A 15,715-nucleotide genomic window follows, 5' to 3' on the forward strand; every position below is an offset into this window, starting at 1 on the left:
CTAGGGTTACAGTGAGAACTAAATGAAATCATGTTGGTCGCATACTTAGAATGGGGCTTAGCACATGGTGAGTGCTCAGAGTAGGGGTAGTGGAAGGTATTGAGGACTGATACCATGGTGGTGGAGTTTGTTCTTCTTTAGCTCCATTTTAATCCAAGGAAGTGTAGGGCCACATAATGAGTGGGCGACGATGAGGGCTTTGCTGTTCCCTTTTGACAGAGTAAGGAAGTTGAGGGTCAGTGATGATTGTGATAGTTTATAGGTTTATATTGCTTTACAGTTTTTGAAGCTCTTTACCTGTATATTGACTCCTTGATACAACAGTTCTGTGATGTTGCAGACAGAAGACCTGTCCTCGTTACTGCTGTTTACCAACTTCCTAGCCATTCCCCCATATTCATGGTGGACTTCAGCAACTGACTATGTATATCTTCCTCTCCACTCTAGATCTACTGTTCTTGAACACTTGGTTTTAGGTAGATGGCACGTCCAATACTTTGGACTGAAACTTCTTTGCCCTCATCTTATTTCATAGGAGCAACCCATCCAAGTGGCCATATCTTGGATCCTGTTTCCCCAAGAATCGTTTACCTCTAAATTCTTAAACTTTAGTACTCTACCTTTTAGCCTCTTATTACATACTTAATAATTTATAGTTTTAACTAGTTACTGATGGGTTCAGTAATCATATTTTTATCCAGTTTACAGTAGATAAAAACATTTACCTGTTTAAAAAAAATCTTTTTTTCACCTTTGATGGTGCAAAGGACTATAATGCAGGTAAACTTTGTAGACTGCCCAGGAGAAAATCATAATCCTTGGTGATTCATTTTATCAAAGAAATCCTACTACAACACCCTTTGCTTTTTTTAAGTTAAAAATATCGATTTACTAAAGAAGGATTAAATATATGTTAAAAGTTACTATTTTGGTAGTCAGTCTGGATAACAAGAGTGTGATTTTTCTCACCAGTTAGAGGGAGGGAAATGGTGATATTAACCAGTAAATTATAACATTACTCTAATAGTTTTTAAAAAAATTTTATCACTCTAAACCCACTTTTGAAGATTACATATTAGCTCCATTTGTTAATGGATTTTAATAACTCTTATTTTTTCCTTCAGTTTATGGGGCTTTCTTAATTGCAGGAAATACCTTTTTAATTAACTTTTATTAAAATAGAGTGAAAATATAGAAAAGTACACAGGTCATAAGTAAACATGAATTTTCACGAAGGGAACGCACCTGTGTAAACCACCCGGGGCCCCCCACCCCGCCGCCCCGTGCCCTTCCCCCAGTGTGAGTCAGAACATCACCAGCATCCCAAAGCCCTCAGGGTCCCCTTTTAGTCTTTGCCCCTCCCCACTCCGCCCACACACAACAAAGACATAATTTTAAAGTTTATAAATGAATATTCATGTGTGCTGTCGTTTTTTGTTTCCTCTTTGCCAATCTTTGTATTTATTCTTTTTCTCTATTTTTAAAATTAAATTTTTGTGTTATTAAAATAACACATAACATATAGTTTTTACAAGTTAAGTCGTAGTATAAGGCTTATAACAAAATACAGCAATTTCCTGCTCCACCGCTCCCCCCTCCTATTTTTTATTAACCAAATTTTAGGTATTATCAGTTGACTTCCTATTGTAGTAAATAAGGACTTAATTCTCTTATATTAGCATTTCCACTACTTCCCTTTCTTATTTTCCCAATATATTTATATTAAAAATTTTGGTTACATGAATATTTTCTATTAATGTTATATGCCTATGCAAATTATATTCAAAATAGGTATTACAGGATACTATGATTGGGGGGTATTTTTTGCTTTTTGTTTTTTATGATGTTAATACTTGTCTTGGTTTTCAGTTGATTCTCTTTGTGAGCCTCTTGTCTAAAATCATGATCTCTCCTGCCCTCCTTGTTCTGGCTTTAGCTCTGGACACAGTCACTAACCCGTGTACCTGCCAAATCCAGCAGAATCTAACAGTCCTGATCTTCTGTAGATGTACTCTCCTTGTTACTTTCTCCTTCCCTGGTTTCCATGACATCGCTTTCTGCCACCTTTCCTTTGTGCATAGACCTCTGTTCATCTACCCTCCTTTTAAATGTTGTGTTCCTTAAGACTCTATCCTTGGTCTGATTCTTACCTGACACAGTCTCTCTAGACAATATCTGCCATGGCCATGAATGACTTCTATTATGTATTCCTCCATATAGAACTCTCTTCTAAGGCCCAGATCCAGCTATTTAACCATTGTACATCAAATAGAGAGTATAAAAACAAATTTGTTATTGCCTCCCCTTACATTCAGGGTCTCTCTACTTATGGTATCTGCGTATGAATTGGGTAGAGGTGTTTGGTATCTGCCCCCTAACCCCAACACAGAGGCACTCTATCTACCTCCTTACCCTTTTGCAGTTCCCTCTATGCACCCGCAAATACACACACACACCCCGCTTCACCAACTTTCCCCCTCTCAAACACCAGTACTGCAGCTCTCCATTTTTATTGGCAAGAAGGCCAAAAGATTTCTCTTCCCCCTTGGCTACTCATTGTGGCTAAAATGAGGGGATAGGATGTTGGGCCAACTGTGATATCCCAGAAAAAACAAAGAATTTTACTAATTTAGTATGCTTCATTTGTCCATGTTAGTAACTATTTCAATAGACCATCTCTTTCGAAGTATGTTAATCCTTGAAACGTTTACAGAATGATTACTCGAAACAGGTAGTGCACATTCATACCATTTCTCCTGCATTGTGACTTTCATATTTAAAACCATGAGTGGAATTGTAATATCTATTTCATTACTTTCAGATTTAAAACTGTACATGTTGGATTGTAATGTGAATTTATAGGCAGAGATAATTTACCTTGTCCATCAAAAAAGAAAAAAGCACAATTGAGTGTTCTCCTGTCCACTTTTATCCCTGTATATAATTAGGACCATAAGTCTGAGCTCACATTCCTAACAGTGTTCATGGGCCGGAGGAGCCTTGATTCCTTGGATGCATCTCATGCCTGGATCAGAGTGCTCTATGGGGAGATAGAGCAAGGTGTCACACTGGTTGCATTTCTCTTAGCAAAGCTTTCTGAAAGAGGTGTGTTCATTCAGTCTTTCTTTCAGGCACAAGTATTTATTGCATCAGAGCTGTGTGCCAGGCATGGTGTTAGATACTGGGGACACAAGGTGATGAAATGTGGTCCTCTCCCTGAAGTTCAGAGGAAGAATAAAGACGTGGCACCCTGTCTCTTGGAACCTTGCCACTCAAAGTGTGATCTGTGGACCATCGACATCAGCATCACCTGGGAGCTCGTTAGAAATGCAGAATCTCAGCTGAGATGGAGCGGCATCTGCATCCAGGATTCCTCATTTACAGCAAGCTCCCGGGTGATGCCAATGCTGTCAGTCCAGGGGCTGCACTGAGTAGCAGCAAGGTCTGAGGGCACTCTCCTCGAGCTGCTTCTTTAGGTGGATCCATGTGTCTTTGCTGGTCTCCTGTCACAAGAGTGGATGATGGAGGATGCACTTTCTGTGCTTCCAGGAAGCCTTGAGATACACAGCCTAATACAGATGTGACAGATGTAGCTTGTCATAACAGTGTAACCCACGGTGGGGTCACCTTAATTCATCTATCAGCATTCAAGGCATCTGACTAATGAACATGAGATGGCCACAAAATTGCAAATGGTGAGCGGACCTGGGGTAGTTGGCAGATCAAGAGCTACTTTGTGGGTACCCTGCATACCTAAGGCAAATGCACTAGCAGTTTATTATGCAACAATTAGGAAGGGCCAGGACCTCTTTTAGCAGAATTAGAGTGTTATCACTGCAGTCCAGGTGGGAATAGTGAGGCCCAACCTAAAGGAGGAGGAGCTGGATTTATGACTCATTAGGAATGTTGAATCAAATTGGTTACATGTGGCCCAGCCGGGAGAGAAGAGACTCTAGGTTGGCGCTCAGGTCACTGGCTCTGAGACTGCAGGAGGAAGAGGGATCTGGGATCTAGGTTTCCCTCTGGGATCGATGGAGCATGAGATGTTGATGGGACATGGCTGGTCGATACGGAGGTGCACAATCCTGGGGCTCCAGAGAGGAGTCGGGCTGGAGCTGCGCTGACAGTATTGGGTAGACTTGGTCATAGTGTATTTGCAGCTACAGGTGTGGAGCAGATCATTCAGAGAGAGCCCTCAGAGTGTGAAGAGAGGTGCACAGAGCATAGGGCCCTGTGGAAGCAGAGCCCTCCAAGGAGCCTGAAAAGGGACACCAGGAGAGGTAGTCGGCCTGCGATTCCAGACAGTGGTTCGGGATGGCTCGTCTTGTATTTTATTTTTCAAAAGTGACGGCTGATATTCTTACAGGCCTAACAAGGTTTTTCACTGTCATCATCGTTGATGGTGAGGGTAGCTCTTTGTTTTTAGTTATTGTTTGGTTGTTTCTAGCTTCCCAGTTTCTCCTGTGCATCTTTTAAGGTCCTTACAATTCTGGTCAGGGCAGTGATGGATGGGATGGCTGATCGTGGTGGAGATGTTGCACCTGGCCTCAGAGGAAAGCTGCAGGAGCTGTTTGGCAGAGTAACTTCAAGAGTGACGAACGACGGAGAAATCTGGAGGCTGTATGCCCAAGTGTGTGGAAATGGGCAGAGTGACAAGCCTGATGAAAATGAAAAGGTGAATCCTGCCTCAGTTTTCCGGGGCTCTTGCCTTCTGTTTGAACATATATGTAGTGGATCTGCTTTTTTGATGGTTGGAGGAAGACTGTGATAATTTGAAAGACAAGATTAATACGCCCAAGTTTTCAGGTGTGATTCAGAGTCCTTAACGTAAGCACCCTGAATTGTGGACAGGTTAAGATTTGTAAGTATTCATCTTTTTTCTTTCCATGAATTTTTCTTAAATAATTGTTCTCTGTTTCCTGCAAAAGGGTCTGTCTTAACCTGCTCTCCCTCCAGAGCTGCAGCGAACAGCTGGTTCTTGTTATTTACTCCACACCCCTTTCTGCAGGCTCCTTGCTGAAGACTAAGGTAGACGGTACAAGGACAAAGGAGTATTTAAATCCGAGATGGAGACTATGAAAAGGAGAAAGAAAAAGGGGCTAGATAAGAATATCAGAGAGGAGCTTTTAAAGTCTAAACATAAAATATTTTACAAAGGTTACCCTGCCCCTTTCTCACAAGTGCAGTAGAACACCAATTAGATTCAAGTTATGCCTTTAGCTTCTTATCTTAGAATGTAGATGCACCTCCAGAGTTTCCAGGGTTGGAATACTAAATATTTTGTGCTCTTTTCAAAACATCCACAACAAATCAAATGTACTTCTTGTGTAAGTTTGGAATTCGCCACAGTACAGCTAATCTGTGGGATTCTTAGCCGTTCCCTCCTCCCTCAGTCCACCCAGCTGGCTTCCACCAAAGCCCTGTCAGCCCAGAGAACACATACTCACACGCAGGCATGCACACACTCCTGCTTTCCGTCCTTCCGTTTTGTCTTGAATTATGTCCTCTCTTTATGTGCAGAATTAAGGGTACTCTGAATTCTCTGATCTGTGACTTCTCCCTCAAGAATCCACAAGGGTGGGGTTGTGAAAGAGAGTGTTTTAAGCATCTGTGAGTTTACACACCTACCAGTAATTCAGTAGTTTTCACCAAGTTCACACCTCATTCTCTAAACTGGTCTCTTAAGCTGATGGCTACAAATGCTAGGGAAATGTGTATACTTCTTATAGATTTCCAAACCAAGCATTTTTATTTTTCTGTTTGGAGGGAAGTGTCTCTATCCAGACACATCCAGTTGATTTCTTTTAATTGCTCATTGCTGTTGGATGTGCATCTATACCCCTTCTTTGATGAGAATCATAGAAACTGTGCTACATAACAACAGAGGCTGGTTTTTCGGTTGGAATTAGTTCCATATGACTTCCAGGAAGCTGAGTTTGAAATGTGAATTCTACTTGTTATTCTGAAAGTTGTTCTTTTTCTTTCCTCAGGCGTTCCAGTATCTCTCTAAGGCATACAAGTGTGACACACAGTCCAGTTGTTGGGAGAAAGATATTACGTCATTTAAGGAAGTGGTTCAGAGAGCCTTAGAACTCGCACATGGTATTTGATGTAATGTTTGATATCCATGGCATATTTTAATGTATTTTTACTGATAAGAAAAAGTGTTAGTCAAAAGCAAAATTCCATTACAAATAATTTCAGGTTATTTCGTTATATTAAAATTGTTGTAGTTAATTCAGCAAATATTTACAGACCAACTATTATGTAGTAGGCACCCTGGAGCAATAAGAAGAAATAGGCTAGAGGCTTAAATAGTGTTTGAATAAGTGACAGATGATAGAAACTTTAGAGATAGGAAATACTTTTACAACTGTATTTAATCTTCACTTCACACAGAAGTAACCTTCTCCTGCATTGATGATGTAGTAGTAAGAAAATATTAACTTTTCCTGACTCATGTTCTTCTTTTATAAATGAAAATATTTATTCATAAAAATACATAGATTTCTGGAGTGCATAGCAATATACATAAGAGCTATGGCATATGCAATGGAAATTAAAAATATAATCCATAACTTTGGGAAATTTAGTGGGTGATATTTGAGGGGAGGGAAAACCTTACATATAAAATTGTAGGCCAGTTGGGGAAAGATACTCCAGAAAAAGGCCGCCTTTAATTATTTGCATTAATGAAAAATATACTAGTTAAAGGTAATAATGCACCTTTATATTTATGTTTGAATATAGGCATGTGATGCCCTGGGAATGCAATTCAAATAAAATAATGAAGCCACACTGTCAAGAACTGAATCACAAGGACTGTGAACCTATCCTAAAGTCCTCCTCTAACTTCTGCAACTAATAGTTGCAGCAAATAGGTAGCCAACAAGGGACAATAAAAAGGGCAGAACTTTGGACTCAGGGAGGCCCAAGTTCCAGGACCAGCTCTACCACATACTAACTAGGTGACTTGGGGTCACCATTACTTAGCTTCTCTGACTCTTAGTTCCCTCATGGGGAAAATGGGGATAATATCTACCTATGGTTGTTATGAAAAATAAGTAAAAACATATTTAAACACTTACCAGTATCTTACACATGGTTTAAATGTTAATCCCTTACCTCCTCACCCCCACCCTGTTCCTTCTGTGGTAGAGGATCTGAGCTGTATGATAAGGGGCTCAAAACTAAAAAGAAAAAAATGAACAAGAATAAAGTTTAACTTTGCCTTGAAAGAAGTCATAGAACATTCAAACAATTTAGAAATGGGCTTAGTAGTTAATAATTCTACTTATCATTGACAAAAGGATATAAATATCCAAAAGGTTGAGATAATTGCCAATAGACCAGTGGAAGGATGGTCTAGGGTGGCTAGAATTTATGTAGCTTGTGCTGGCCTCCTGGTGGGTGGGCTCAGATGGAGCTCATTCTTTATCCCTTTGGCCTTTGTGGATATGGTACTGTATTTGAGGAAACCCATGCTAAGCAGTTATAACAGGGTGCAATTTCCTCTGAAGAATTTATCTGAGCTACTTCAGCTTGCAACCCTAAACATTTCGGTGAACAGCAGGCTCTATAACAGTCAAAGCCAAGATATTTTCTGTAATCACTAAGTGATAATGTTAAACCTGTCAAATATAAATATGCAGGTTAAAGAAGTACTCTTGGAAAAATCTTCATTTTTGCATCTTAAAGTTGATTGCGAACTATTTTTAGTACCTTTTTTTGCTTTTTCATCCAGGCAATACTTAGAGAAAAACAAGTGTCTGTTCTTTTAAGTTTCCCTTTGACTTAGTGAATTATGTGTTCGTGCTCCTACAACATTTTAAGCATACTTGAGTGGATGCTCAGCTTTCTTTTCTCGTGATATTTTAGGTTTATGGAGATAAATCTTAACCTTTTCTATGTTGCTTTTGTATACCAGTGCTCCATGGAAGAATGAGCTGAGTTTCTCTGTTATTTCTGTTCTTTTTTATCTTTCTCCCCATCACTGTTCTCCACCTCACCCAATTCTGGAAAAGGAAATATAACATTTAAAAAAATCTCCACATGATTTATTCCCTTCTGGGTTGCTATTTTTAAGAGTAGCCATGTGCTTCAGAAAGCTTGGTGTAAGACATTGTGGTCTCCACGTAGTGTTGGAGACCCTTCTATAATAGCGCTGTCATCGTGTACCCATTGTTCTGTCTGGAGGGTATTCATTTACAGTCTCTGCTGTTCTGTCTTCTGGGAAAGGGTGGACAAAAGTTCGTTCCTTCTTTGCCATCCAGGAACTTCTAAAATAATAGTTACGCATTTTAACTACAGTCTGCCTGGAGGAAGCACAGCTGTCTTGGATTTCCTGATGATTTGAAACAGCAGGTTATTTCTCTCTCCCTGTCTCTCTGTCTCTCTGTCTCTGTCTCTGTCTCTGTCTCTGTCTCTGTCTCTGTCTCTGTCTCTCTCTCTCTCTCTCTCTCTCTCTCTCTCTCTGTCTCCCCATCTCTAACGCCTTTTGGAAATGGGATTGAGGAAGGGGACTAATGGAGCTCGTGTTTGTCTTTTTGCTTTTTTGTTTTTCTCAAAATGACAATGAAGGAGTGAAAACAGAATCACAGCTGTTTTTGATATGTTACTAGGTACTAAATAGCCCAAGTACCTCAGTAATAGCAGTTACAACCTTCCTCTATTATGGGACACAGACATCATAATCCTCACTATCTCCATGTTAACTGTACCCTTTGAAAATGAGTGTAATGTTGTTGATTACCATGCATCCTTTCAAAGTCTGATTATTATTTTGGAATAGGAATGTCAAACATAGTTCTCACCAGCCATGGAAGGTGTTAATGAATGCCCAAACTATTTTGCCAGGCACGAGCAGCCTCCACCAATTGGTGAGAGTTTGCATACAGAAAGAAATCTGTTTTCCATCCCTGTTCTGAGATACAGGGTACTAAGTAAACTTCCGTTGTTGCACTGTTTAGTGTAGTTTTAAAATAGGATCTGATTATTGATCTGTTTGTAGTGAGCATAATTTAGAGGAACAAAAACAAGAACAAATCAGTGGAGAAATACGAGGCATTATATAGATATATATTTTTAGCAAGACATTAAATATTATTTATTCCAAGTTAGTTTCATTCTTTTAGAATTTCTCGTTTTGTGTATGTTTTTTTTTTTTTCTTTCTTAATTCAACAACATTTTATTTTGCCCCTCTGCTCATTAGGCATTTACCTTCTTTTTTTTTCTTTTTTTTTATATATACACATTCATATATATATATATATATGTACTTAAAAAATTTTTTTAACATCTTTATTGGAGTATAATTGCTTTACAATGGTGTGTTAGTATCTGCTGTATAACAAAGTGAATCAACTATATGTATACATATATCCTCATATCCCCTCCCTCTTGAGCCTCCTTCCCATTCTCCCTATCCCACCCCTCTAAGTGGTCACAAAGCACCGAGCTGATCTCCCTGTACTATGTGGCTGCTTCCCACTAGCTATCTATTTTATATTTGGTAGTGTGTATATGTCAGTGCTACTCTCTCACTTCGTCCCAGCTTCCCCTCCCTACCCCGTGTCCTCAAGTCCATTCTCTACATCTGCATCTTTATTCCTGTCCTGCTCCTAGGTTCATCAGAACCATCTTTTTTTAGATTCCATATATATGTGTTAGCCTACGGTATTTGTTTTTCTCTTTCTGACTTCACTCTGTATGACAGACTCTAGGTCCATCCACCTCACTACAAATAACTCAATTTCGTTTCTTTTTATTGCTGAGTAATATTCCATTGTATATATGTGCCACATCTTCTTTATCCATTCACCTGTTGATGGACACTTAGGTTGTTTCCATGTCCTGGCTATTGTAAATAGAGCTGCAGTGAACATTGTGGTACATGACTATGAGTTATGGTTTTCTCAGGGTATAGAGGCATTATATTTTTACAAAGCTCTTCACTTGTTATTTTTTTTTTAAATTAATTAATTTATTTGGCTGCGTTGGGTCTTCGTTGCTGCGCGCGGACTTTCTCTAGTTGTGTTGAGCGGGTGCTACTCTTCGTTGTGATGTGCAGGCTTCTCATTGCAGTGGCTTCTCTTGCTGCAGAACATGGGCTCTAGGCATGTGGACTTCAGTAGTTATGGCACACGGGCTCTAGAGCACAGGCTCAGTAGTTGTGGCGCACGGGCTTAGTTGCTCCGCAGCATGTGGTATCCTCCCGGACCAGGGCTCGAACCTGTGTCCCCTGCATTGGCAGGCGGATTCTTAACCACTGTGCCACCAGGGAAACCCTCTCCACTTGTTCTTAAAAAGCATTAATAGGCAGGCCCTGTGCTAAGAAGGGTTATACGCTCTTGATAATTTCAAGTTTTAGGAAAATGGGCTCCCCAGAATGCTGGAGGTAGAGGTGTCGGGAATGAGTGACTGTCCTCTCCCCCACTTCTTGCTAATGGATACCAAGCATGGCTCAGTGACCCCAGAGCCTGGTCGTGGTCACGTTCCCTAAATGCAGGCACCTAGGTTGTTGGCGTCACTTCTTCCAGAATGGTGATGTAAACTCTGAGTACGAAAATGCAGTAAGAATTGAGCTGTAAATATCTGGCATGTCACTTCTTTGGGCTGGTGTCATCGGCAATTGTGGTTCCCCATTAGGGACTCAGTACTGTGAGAAGCCACATTAAGATGAGCTGCATATGTTTTTGTTCTCTGTGGGCACCTTGTGTTGTTAGATCTTGTCTCTGCCTAATTTCATTACTCCGTGCTTGTGTGTGTGCACGTGCGTGTGTGTTTTCACGGTCCATTCCCAACAGTCTGTAACTCACCAAATATCCCTCATTTTCCTCAAAATTTTCCTTTTAGCAATAAGCTATCCTTCTTAAGGGATAAAAGGAAAAATTATGCATATAACTTATTTTCCTTTCACCAAAATAAAACTTGTCACGTAGAAATATTTCTATAGTCTGTTACTATAAAATCCTAATTAACTAATTGGTTTTTGTACTTACAAATTATCATTATCAATTTTTAATGGATGTTTTCCCCATATTTATCTTCCAGTGGCTATAAAATGCAGTAAAAACAAATCCAGTCCCCAAGAGGCTGTACAAGTGCTTTCTTCAGTTCGACTCAATTTACGGGGCTTGTTATCTAAAGCAAAGGTGAGAGTGAAATGTGAATTAATTAGAATTATCATAGAAAATAAAAGGTCTTTGGTATCAGCCAGCTGCTCTTAAGTCTTCTTTTACATGAAGGATAATTTTAGGCCCATGTTACATTTTAGACATCAGCCCGCAGGTGATTAGTTGTACTGGTGAGGAGATCATTGACCCAGTGGCTAAACCACCTTACACATGGGTAACTTAGGAGTCTTTGAAATTAATATTTATAATCCAGCTCTGGATGCTTTCTTTAAGTCAAATTAAAACACTGCTCTACTACTTATTATCACTTTTTCCCAAAGTGTGGCATATATACTACTAGTAGCACTTGGGAAAACATTTTATTTTAATATGTATTTATTTCAGTGCATGTTAGAAAAAGTATAACTAGCATATCAAACCTACAGTTTCATGAATAGTATTGCTTATTTTCTATTTACAGTAGTGTTCTAATGTTTCCTTTAAAATACTTTTATTTAAATAAAAAATTGATTTAGTGACAAATATTAAGTAGGTGATATATGGATTTGACACAGATATTAAGGTAGATAGGTTGACTCAGGTTTGACAACTAAAACATACGCTATCAGTTTACAAATACCAACCTATGAACCAGTGCTAGGATGGGGACACCCGAGAATTATGGAGGGAGGTTTTTTGAAGATTGGACTCCACATCTCTACCTGTGACAGATCGGGTCTGGGACAGAGCCTGGGAAATTTGTGTTAAATTTCCCAGGTAATTCTAACATGCAGCCAGGTTTGGAGTATACCTCAGGAACAAAATTTAAAGGAATATAACTTCTAACACACTTTAGCACTTTTTTTTCTAATCTTTCCTTGCCTTCACTATTTAATCCTGGGTTGCAAACTAATTTTACTTCACTTCTGAGAGCAAGTCCATGGCATGTGAAGGTCACTTCTGGTCACGTGTAAAAACCTTTGCAGACTATGCTTTTTATTAATTGCTTTATCTTTTCAGATCAGAGCATCATTTTTGCCTCTTTAGATTATTAACTCACTTTTCTGTCCTTATTAGTCTGCATGCTGGAACCAGGTTTCTGTAATCTACTTGGGGAAACTGTATTTCCTCCCAACAGGAAACTTCAAACAACTTCAGATTATGAGTCTCTCAGAAAACTGCAAGAGCTCTCTCAAAGAAAGTCAAGGTAGCAGACTTTTTCTGTGACTCTCCTTCCCAAATTGGGAGCTAATTTTCCTAGTTTTGGTGAGATCACTAACCTACCCATGATTGTTTATTTCTTCAGGATGTACTTTACAGATTTCCCTATTCTGTGCAAAGCTTTTTCTTATAATGTATTAATTTTACATAAACCTGTACTTATATGGCTTAAATAGTCTTGTCTGTACTACCCATCCGTTCATATTGTGGAATTCCAAACATTGAAAATGAGACCTCAGAACATCATCTGTATTTAGATTTTGTTCTCATTAGATCGCATCTGGATTATCCAAAAGTGGGAAAAATTGCTTCCCAACATCTCCTTTGAAAGCACCTTTTTGCATATAATATTTGGGAGTCTCTGATTTTGTAGTAAATCATATGCCTTTTCTACTTTTTCAGCAAATTGGGTTTGCTAAACAGAATTGCCTTCCAAAAGAACACTTTTTCAGAACACTTTAAAAAGTGAAAATGAATGACGATAACTGTGTTAAATAGCAGGCTTGGTTTGCATGAATCTCTGGTCTTTTCTTGCCAGGCCTGGGACTTCATGGAATTAAACTCCTAGGTAGAACCTAGAGATTCACCTAAAGTCATCAAGTCCACGCTTGGCCAGGACACAGTAACTCCTCGGCCCTCAGCACCCTGTCCTTGTACAGATTGGCTGCAGGGGGTCGTGAGGGCAGTTGGTGAAAACGCTGGAGAGCCTGGAGACAGAACAGATTTCCCACTTACACTCCATGGGATCCTCAGCAAATTATTCATTCTTTCTAAGCCTCAGTTCCTCTCTGCTTTCTCCTTACTTTATAGGGAAGTGATGCAGTTTTTTTTTTTAATTAATTAATTAATTTTTGGCTGCATTGGGTCTTTGTTGCTGTGTGTGGGCTTTCTCTAGTTGCGGCGAAAGGGGGCTACTCTTCGTTCCGGTGCATGGGCTTCTCATTGCGGAGCATGGGCTCTAGGCACGCGGGCTTCAGTAATTGTGGCTCGCGGGCCCTAGAGCACAGACTCAGTAGTTGTGGCTCATGGGCTTAATTGCTCCGCGGCATGTGGGATCTTCCCAGACCAGGGATCGAACCTGTGTCCCCTGCATTGGCAGGTGGATTCTTAACCACTGCGCCATCAGGGAAGTCCCAGTGGTGCAGATTTATGATGATTTGCAAGCACTGTAATTCTTAGTAAAAACAAATATGCTATGTGAGTCCAAGTTACTTTCCTCATAGGTGTTTTCTTTACTGATCACATCGCAGTGGTTGGTATGTCAATCTGTTGTGAAATGCTGTACGAGGGGTAACTACACAGTAATGTGGCAAAGCTTTGCAAAGCATTTTTGAAGTTCTGCATTCAAGTGAATGTTCTTTGCTCCATAAATCACTGTGAGAAACTCTAAGCTTATTGTAGTGATGATGCCGTCACTCAGAACATCTTCAGGATTCCCTTTTTAAAATAGCTGTCAGAACAATTGCTATCATCTATGGTGGTAGTAAATAGTTATATTGTAATGGTAAATTTGATTTTTGTAAACAAATCATCTAGTCAGTTGTGATGAAAAAGATTTATGGTAAGCTGAGTAAATTACATTTCTGATTAAAACACATGTGCATGCACACACACACACACACACACACACACAGTCATAAAATCCTGAAGCTGATTTTCTTGGGTGCCTGTGCCGGCTCAGCAGGCAGCTCCTAGGAAGGCATTCCAGAATGTTTCAGCCATGGTGGCATTATTGCAGTATGTTGCAATATGCCTCCCAAGGCAATTCCTTTTACCGAAGGGGGGTAGTTTTATTTTGCTGGGCTTTTTTGCTGTCACCAAACTTTGATGATCTTTGTGGCCTCTGAGTCCTAAGCCATATTAATTTTCAAATAATTAGCATAAAAGTATGATTTATATGAACTTGAATATAAAATACATTTGTTTTGCTTGTATACACAAAGAATAGACTTGTTTTGTTTGGATGAATGATGTCTCTTTATCCAAAAGCCATCTTATGACATTGAAATGAATAATATAATCAATATTCAAGGCAACCATTTTGAAGAGCAGAGCTGATTTGAATTTACAAGTTCAGGCATGTTGTTTGATTCATCTGTTAATTGTTGCAGCTTGTATATTTCAGGATGGCGAATAGAACAAATACTACTATTGCTACTATAATGTATTATTAAGCAAAGGGAATTTTAATTCTGTACTCTGTATCTATATTATTTTAAAGAGATTTTCATTGTTTTGATAGTTCTGCCTTGTTCTTTATGTTGCAGCAACTTTTTACAGATGTGGTAAGTGGAGAAATTTCCAGGGAGTTAGCTGATGAAACAGCAGCAATGGACACCTTAGTAACAGAGCTTCAAGACCTAAGCAACCAATTTCGAAATCAGTATTGACCATCCTCGGAACAGCTTCTGGAAAAGGTGCTTCACCTTCTGGAATTTCTCTTATACCTGTGTATCTAAACCACAAGATACTGATTTTTTAAATAAATTTCTCTTGTATGGGTAACATTCTTGCTTTTGTGATCTTTCCAAATGTTTGAACTTTCTGAAATACATTAAATAAAATGTTCCTTCCTTCTTTCTTTAGGCTTAATTACAGTTGAATTCACTATTTTTATTATCCTTCAGGTATTTCAGCACAAAAAGCAAAAAAAATGTAGTTTTCTTTTTAGCATAGGGTTTATTCTGTCACAGCCTAAAATGAGTTAGATCATTCTTTGGAAAAAGTCTAAACAGGAAGAAAAGAAATCACACGCTACAAGCTTGTGGAATCATTAGGTTGGCTGATGTATTATCCAAAAGTGATAAAAGAGTACTTTTGGTGATGGAAACCTTTACACTTCTTGAGATTTTGTATTTGGGTCCAAAAGATACGGGCTTGGCTAAGTTAGAAATGTGGGTATGGTTTAACTTCTAAATCAGGGAAAATGCAAGAAAAAAATGACATAACTCAAATTTTGACTCAACCATTAGCCACTAGTAACCAGGCTGACCCTCATTGTGTATACTGCCAGCCCTAAAGATGGTTATTTAATAAGGTTATTATGAGTGAAGACAGCTATAAATGGTGCCATATTACAAAAATGCCAAAGTAAAATGTTTTCTTAGTAATGTCTATGGAAACAAATATTGAAGGCAGCAGCTGAGCTTAATAATCTTACTAGAAAAGTCATAGTAAGGAATTTGAAGTCCTGGCTTGGGTTGCTGAATATTGGGTCCCATGCATAAGTCATTTGACCCTTGCTGTTTTCCATGTTCTTATTTATAAAATGTGAATAATTTCTATCCCTTTCTGCTTTGTGAGTTTCTACTGCCTTTGGAAATTAAAAAATATGTAATCCACAAATGTAAGTATTCTGAACGTTAAAAAAAAGTTTTTA

At 39.0% G+C, this 15,715-nt stretch overlaps 1 protein-coding gene across 3 annotated transcripts in view; it reads left to right on the forward strand.

The window, feature by feature from the left end:
* The window catches only part of TTC27 (tetratricopeptide repeat domain 27), a 188,516-nt gene extending 173,675 nt beyond the window's left edge, over positions 1-14,841 (forward strand). For all 3 annotated transcript variants that reach the window (XM_061211184.1, XM_061211185.1, XM_061211186.1), the window contains 4 exons: positions 4,478-4,675; positions 5,991-6,102; positions 11,054-11,154; positions 14,604-14,841. In XM_061211184.1, coding sequence (XP_061067167.1) covers positions 4,478-4,675; positions 5,991-6,102; positions 11,054-11,154; positions 14,604-14,726 — 534 coding nt within the window. In that variant the 3' untranslated portion in view covers positions 14,727-14,841. The remainder of the gene's footprint in view (positions 1-4,477; positions 4,676-5,990; positions 6,103-11,053; positions 11,155-14,603) is intronic.
* Positions 14,842-15,715: the final 874 nt, after the last annotated feature.

Source organism: Eubalaena glacialis, chromosome 14 (genome assembly GCF_028564815.1).
Source record: "Eubalaena glacialis isolate mEubGla1 chromosome 14, mEubGla1.1.hap2.+ XY, whole genome shotgun sequence".
In the NCBI taxonomy this organism is placed as follows: Eukaryota; Metazoa; Chordata; class Mammalia; order Artiodactyla; family Balaenidae; genus Eubalaena; species Eubalaena glacialis.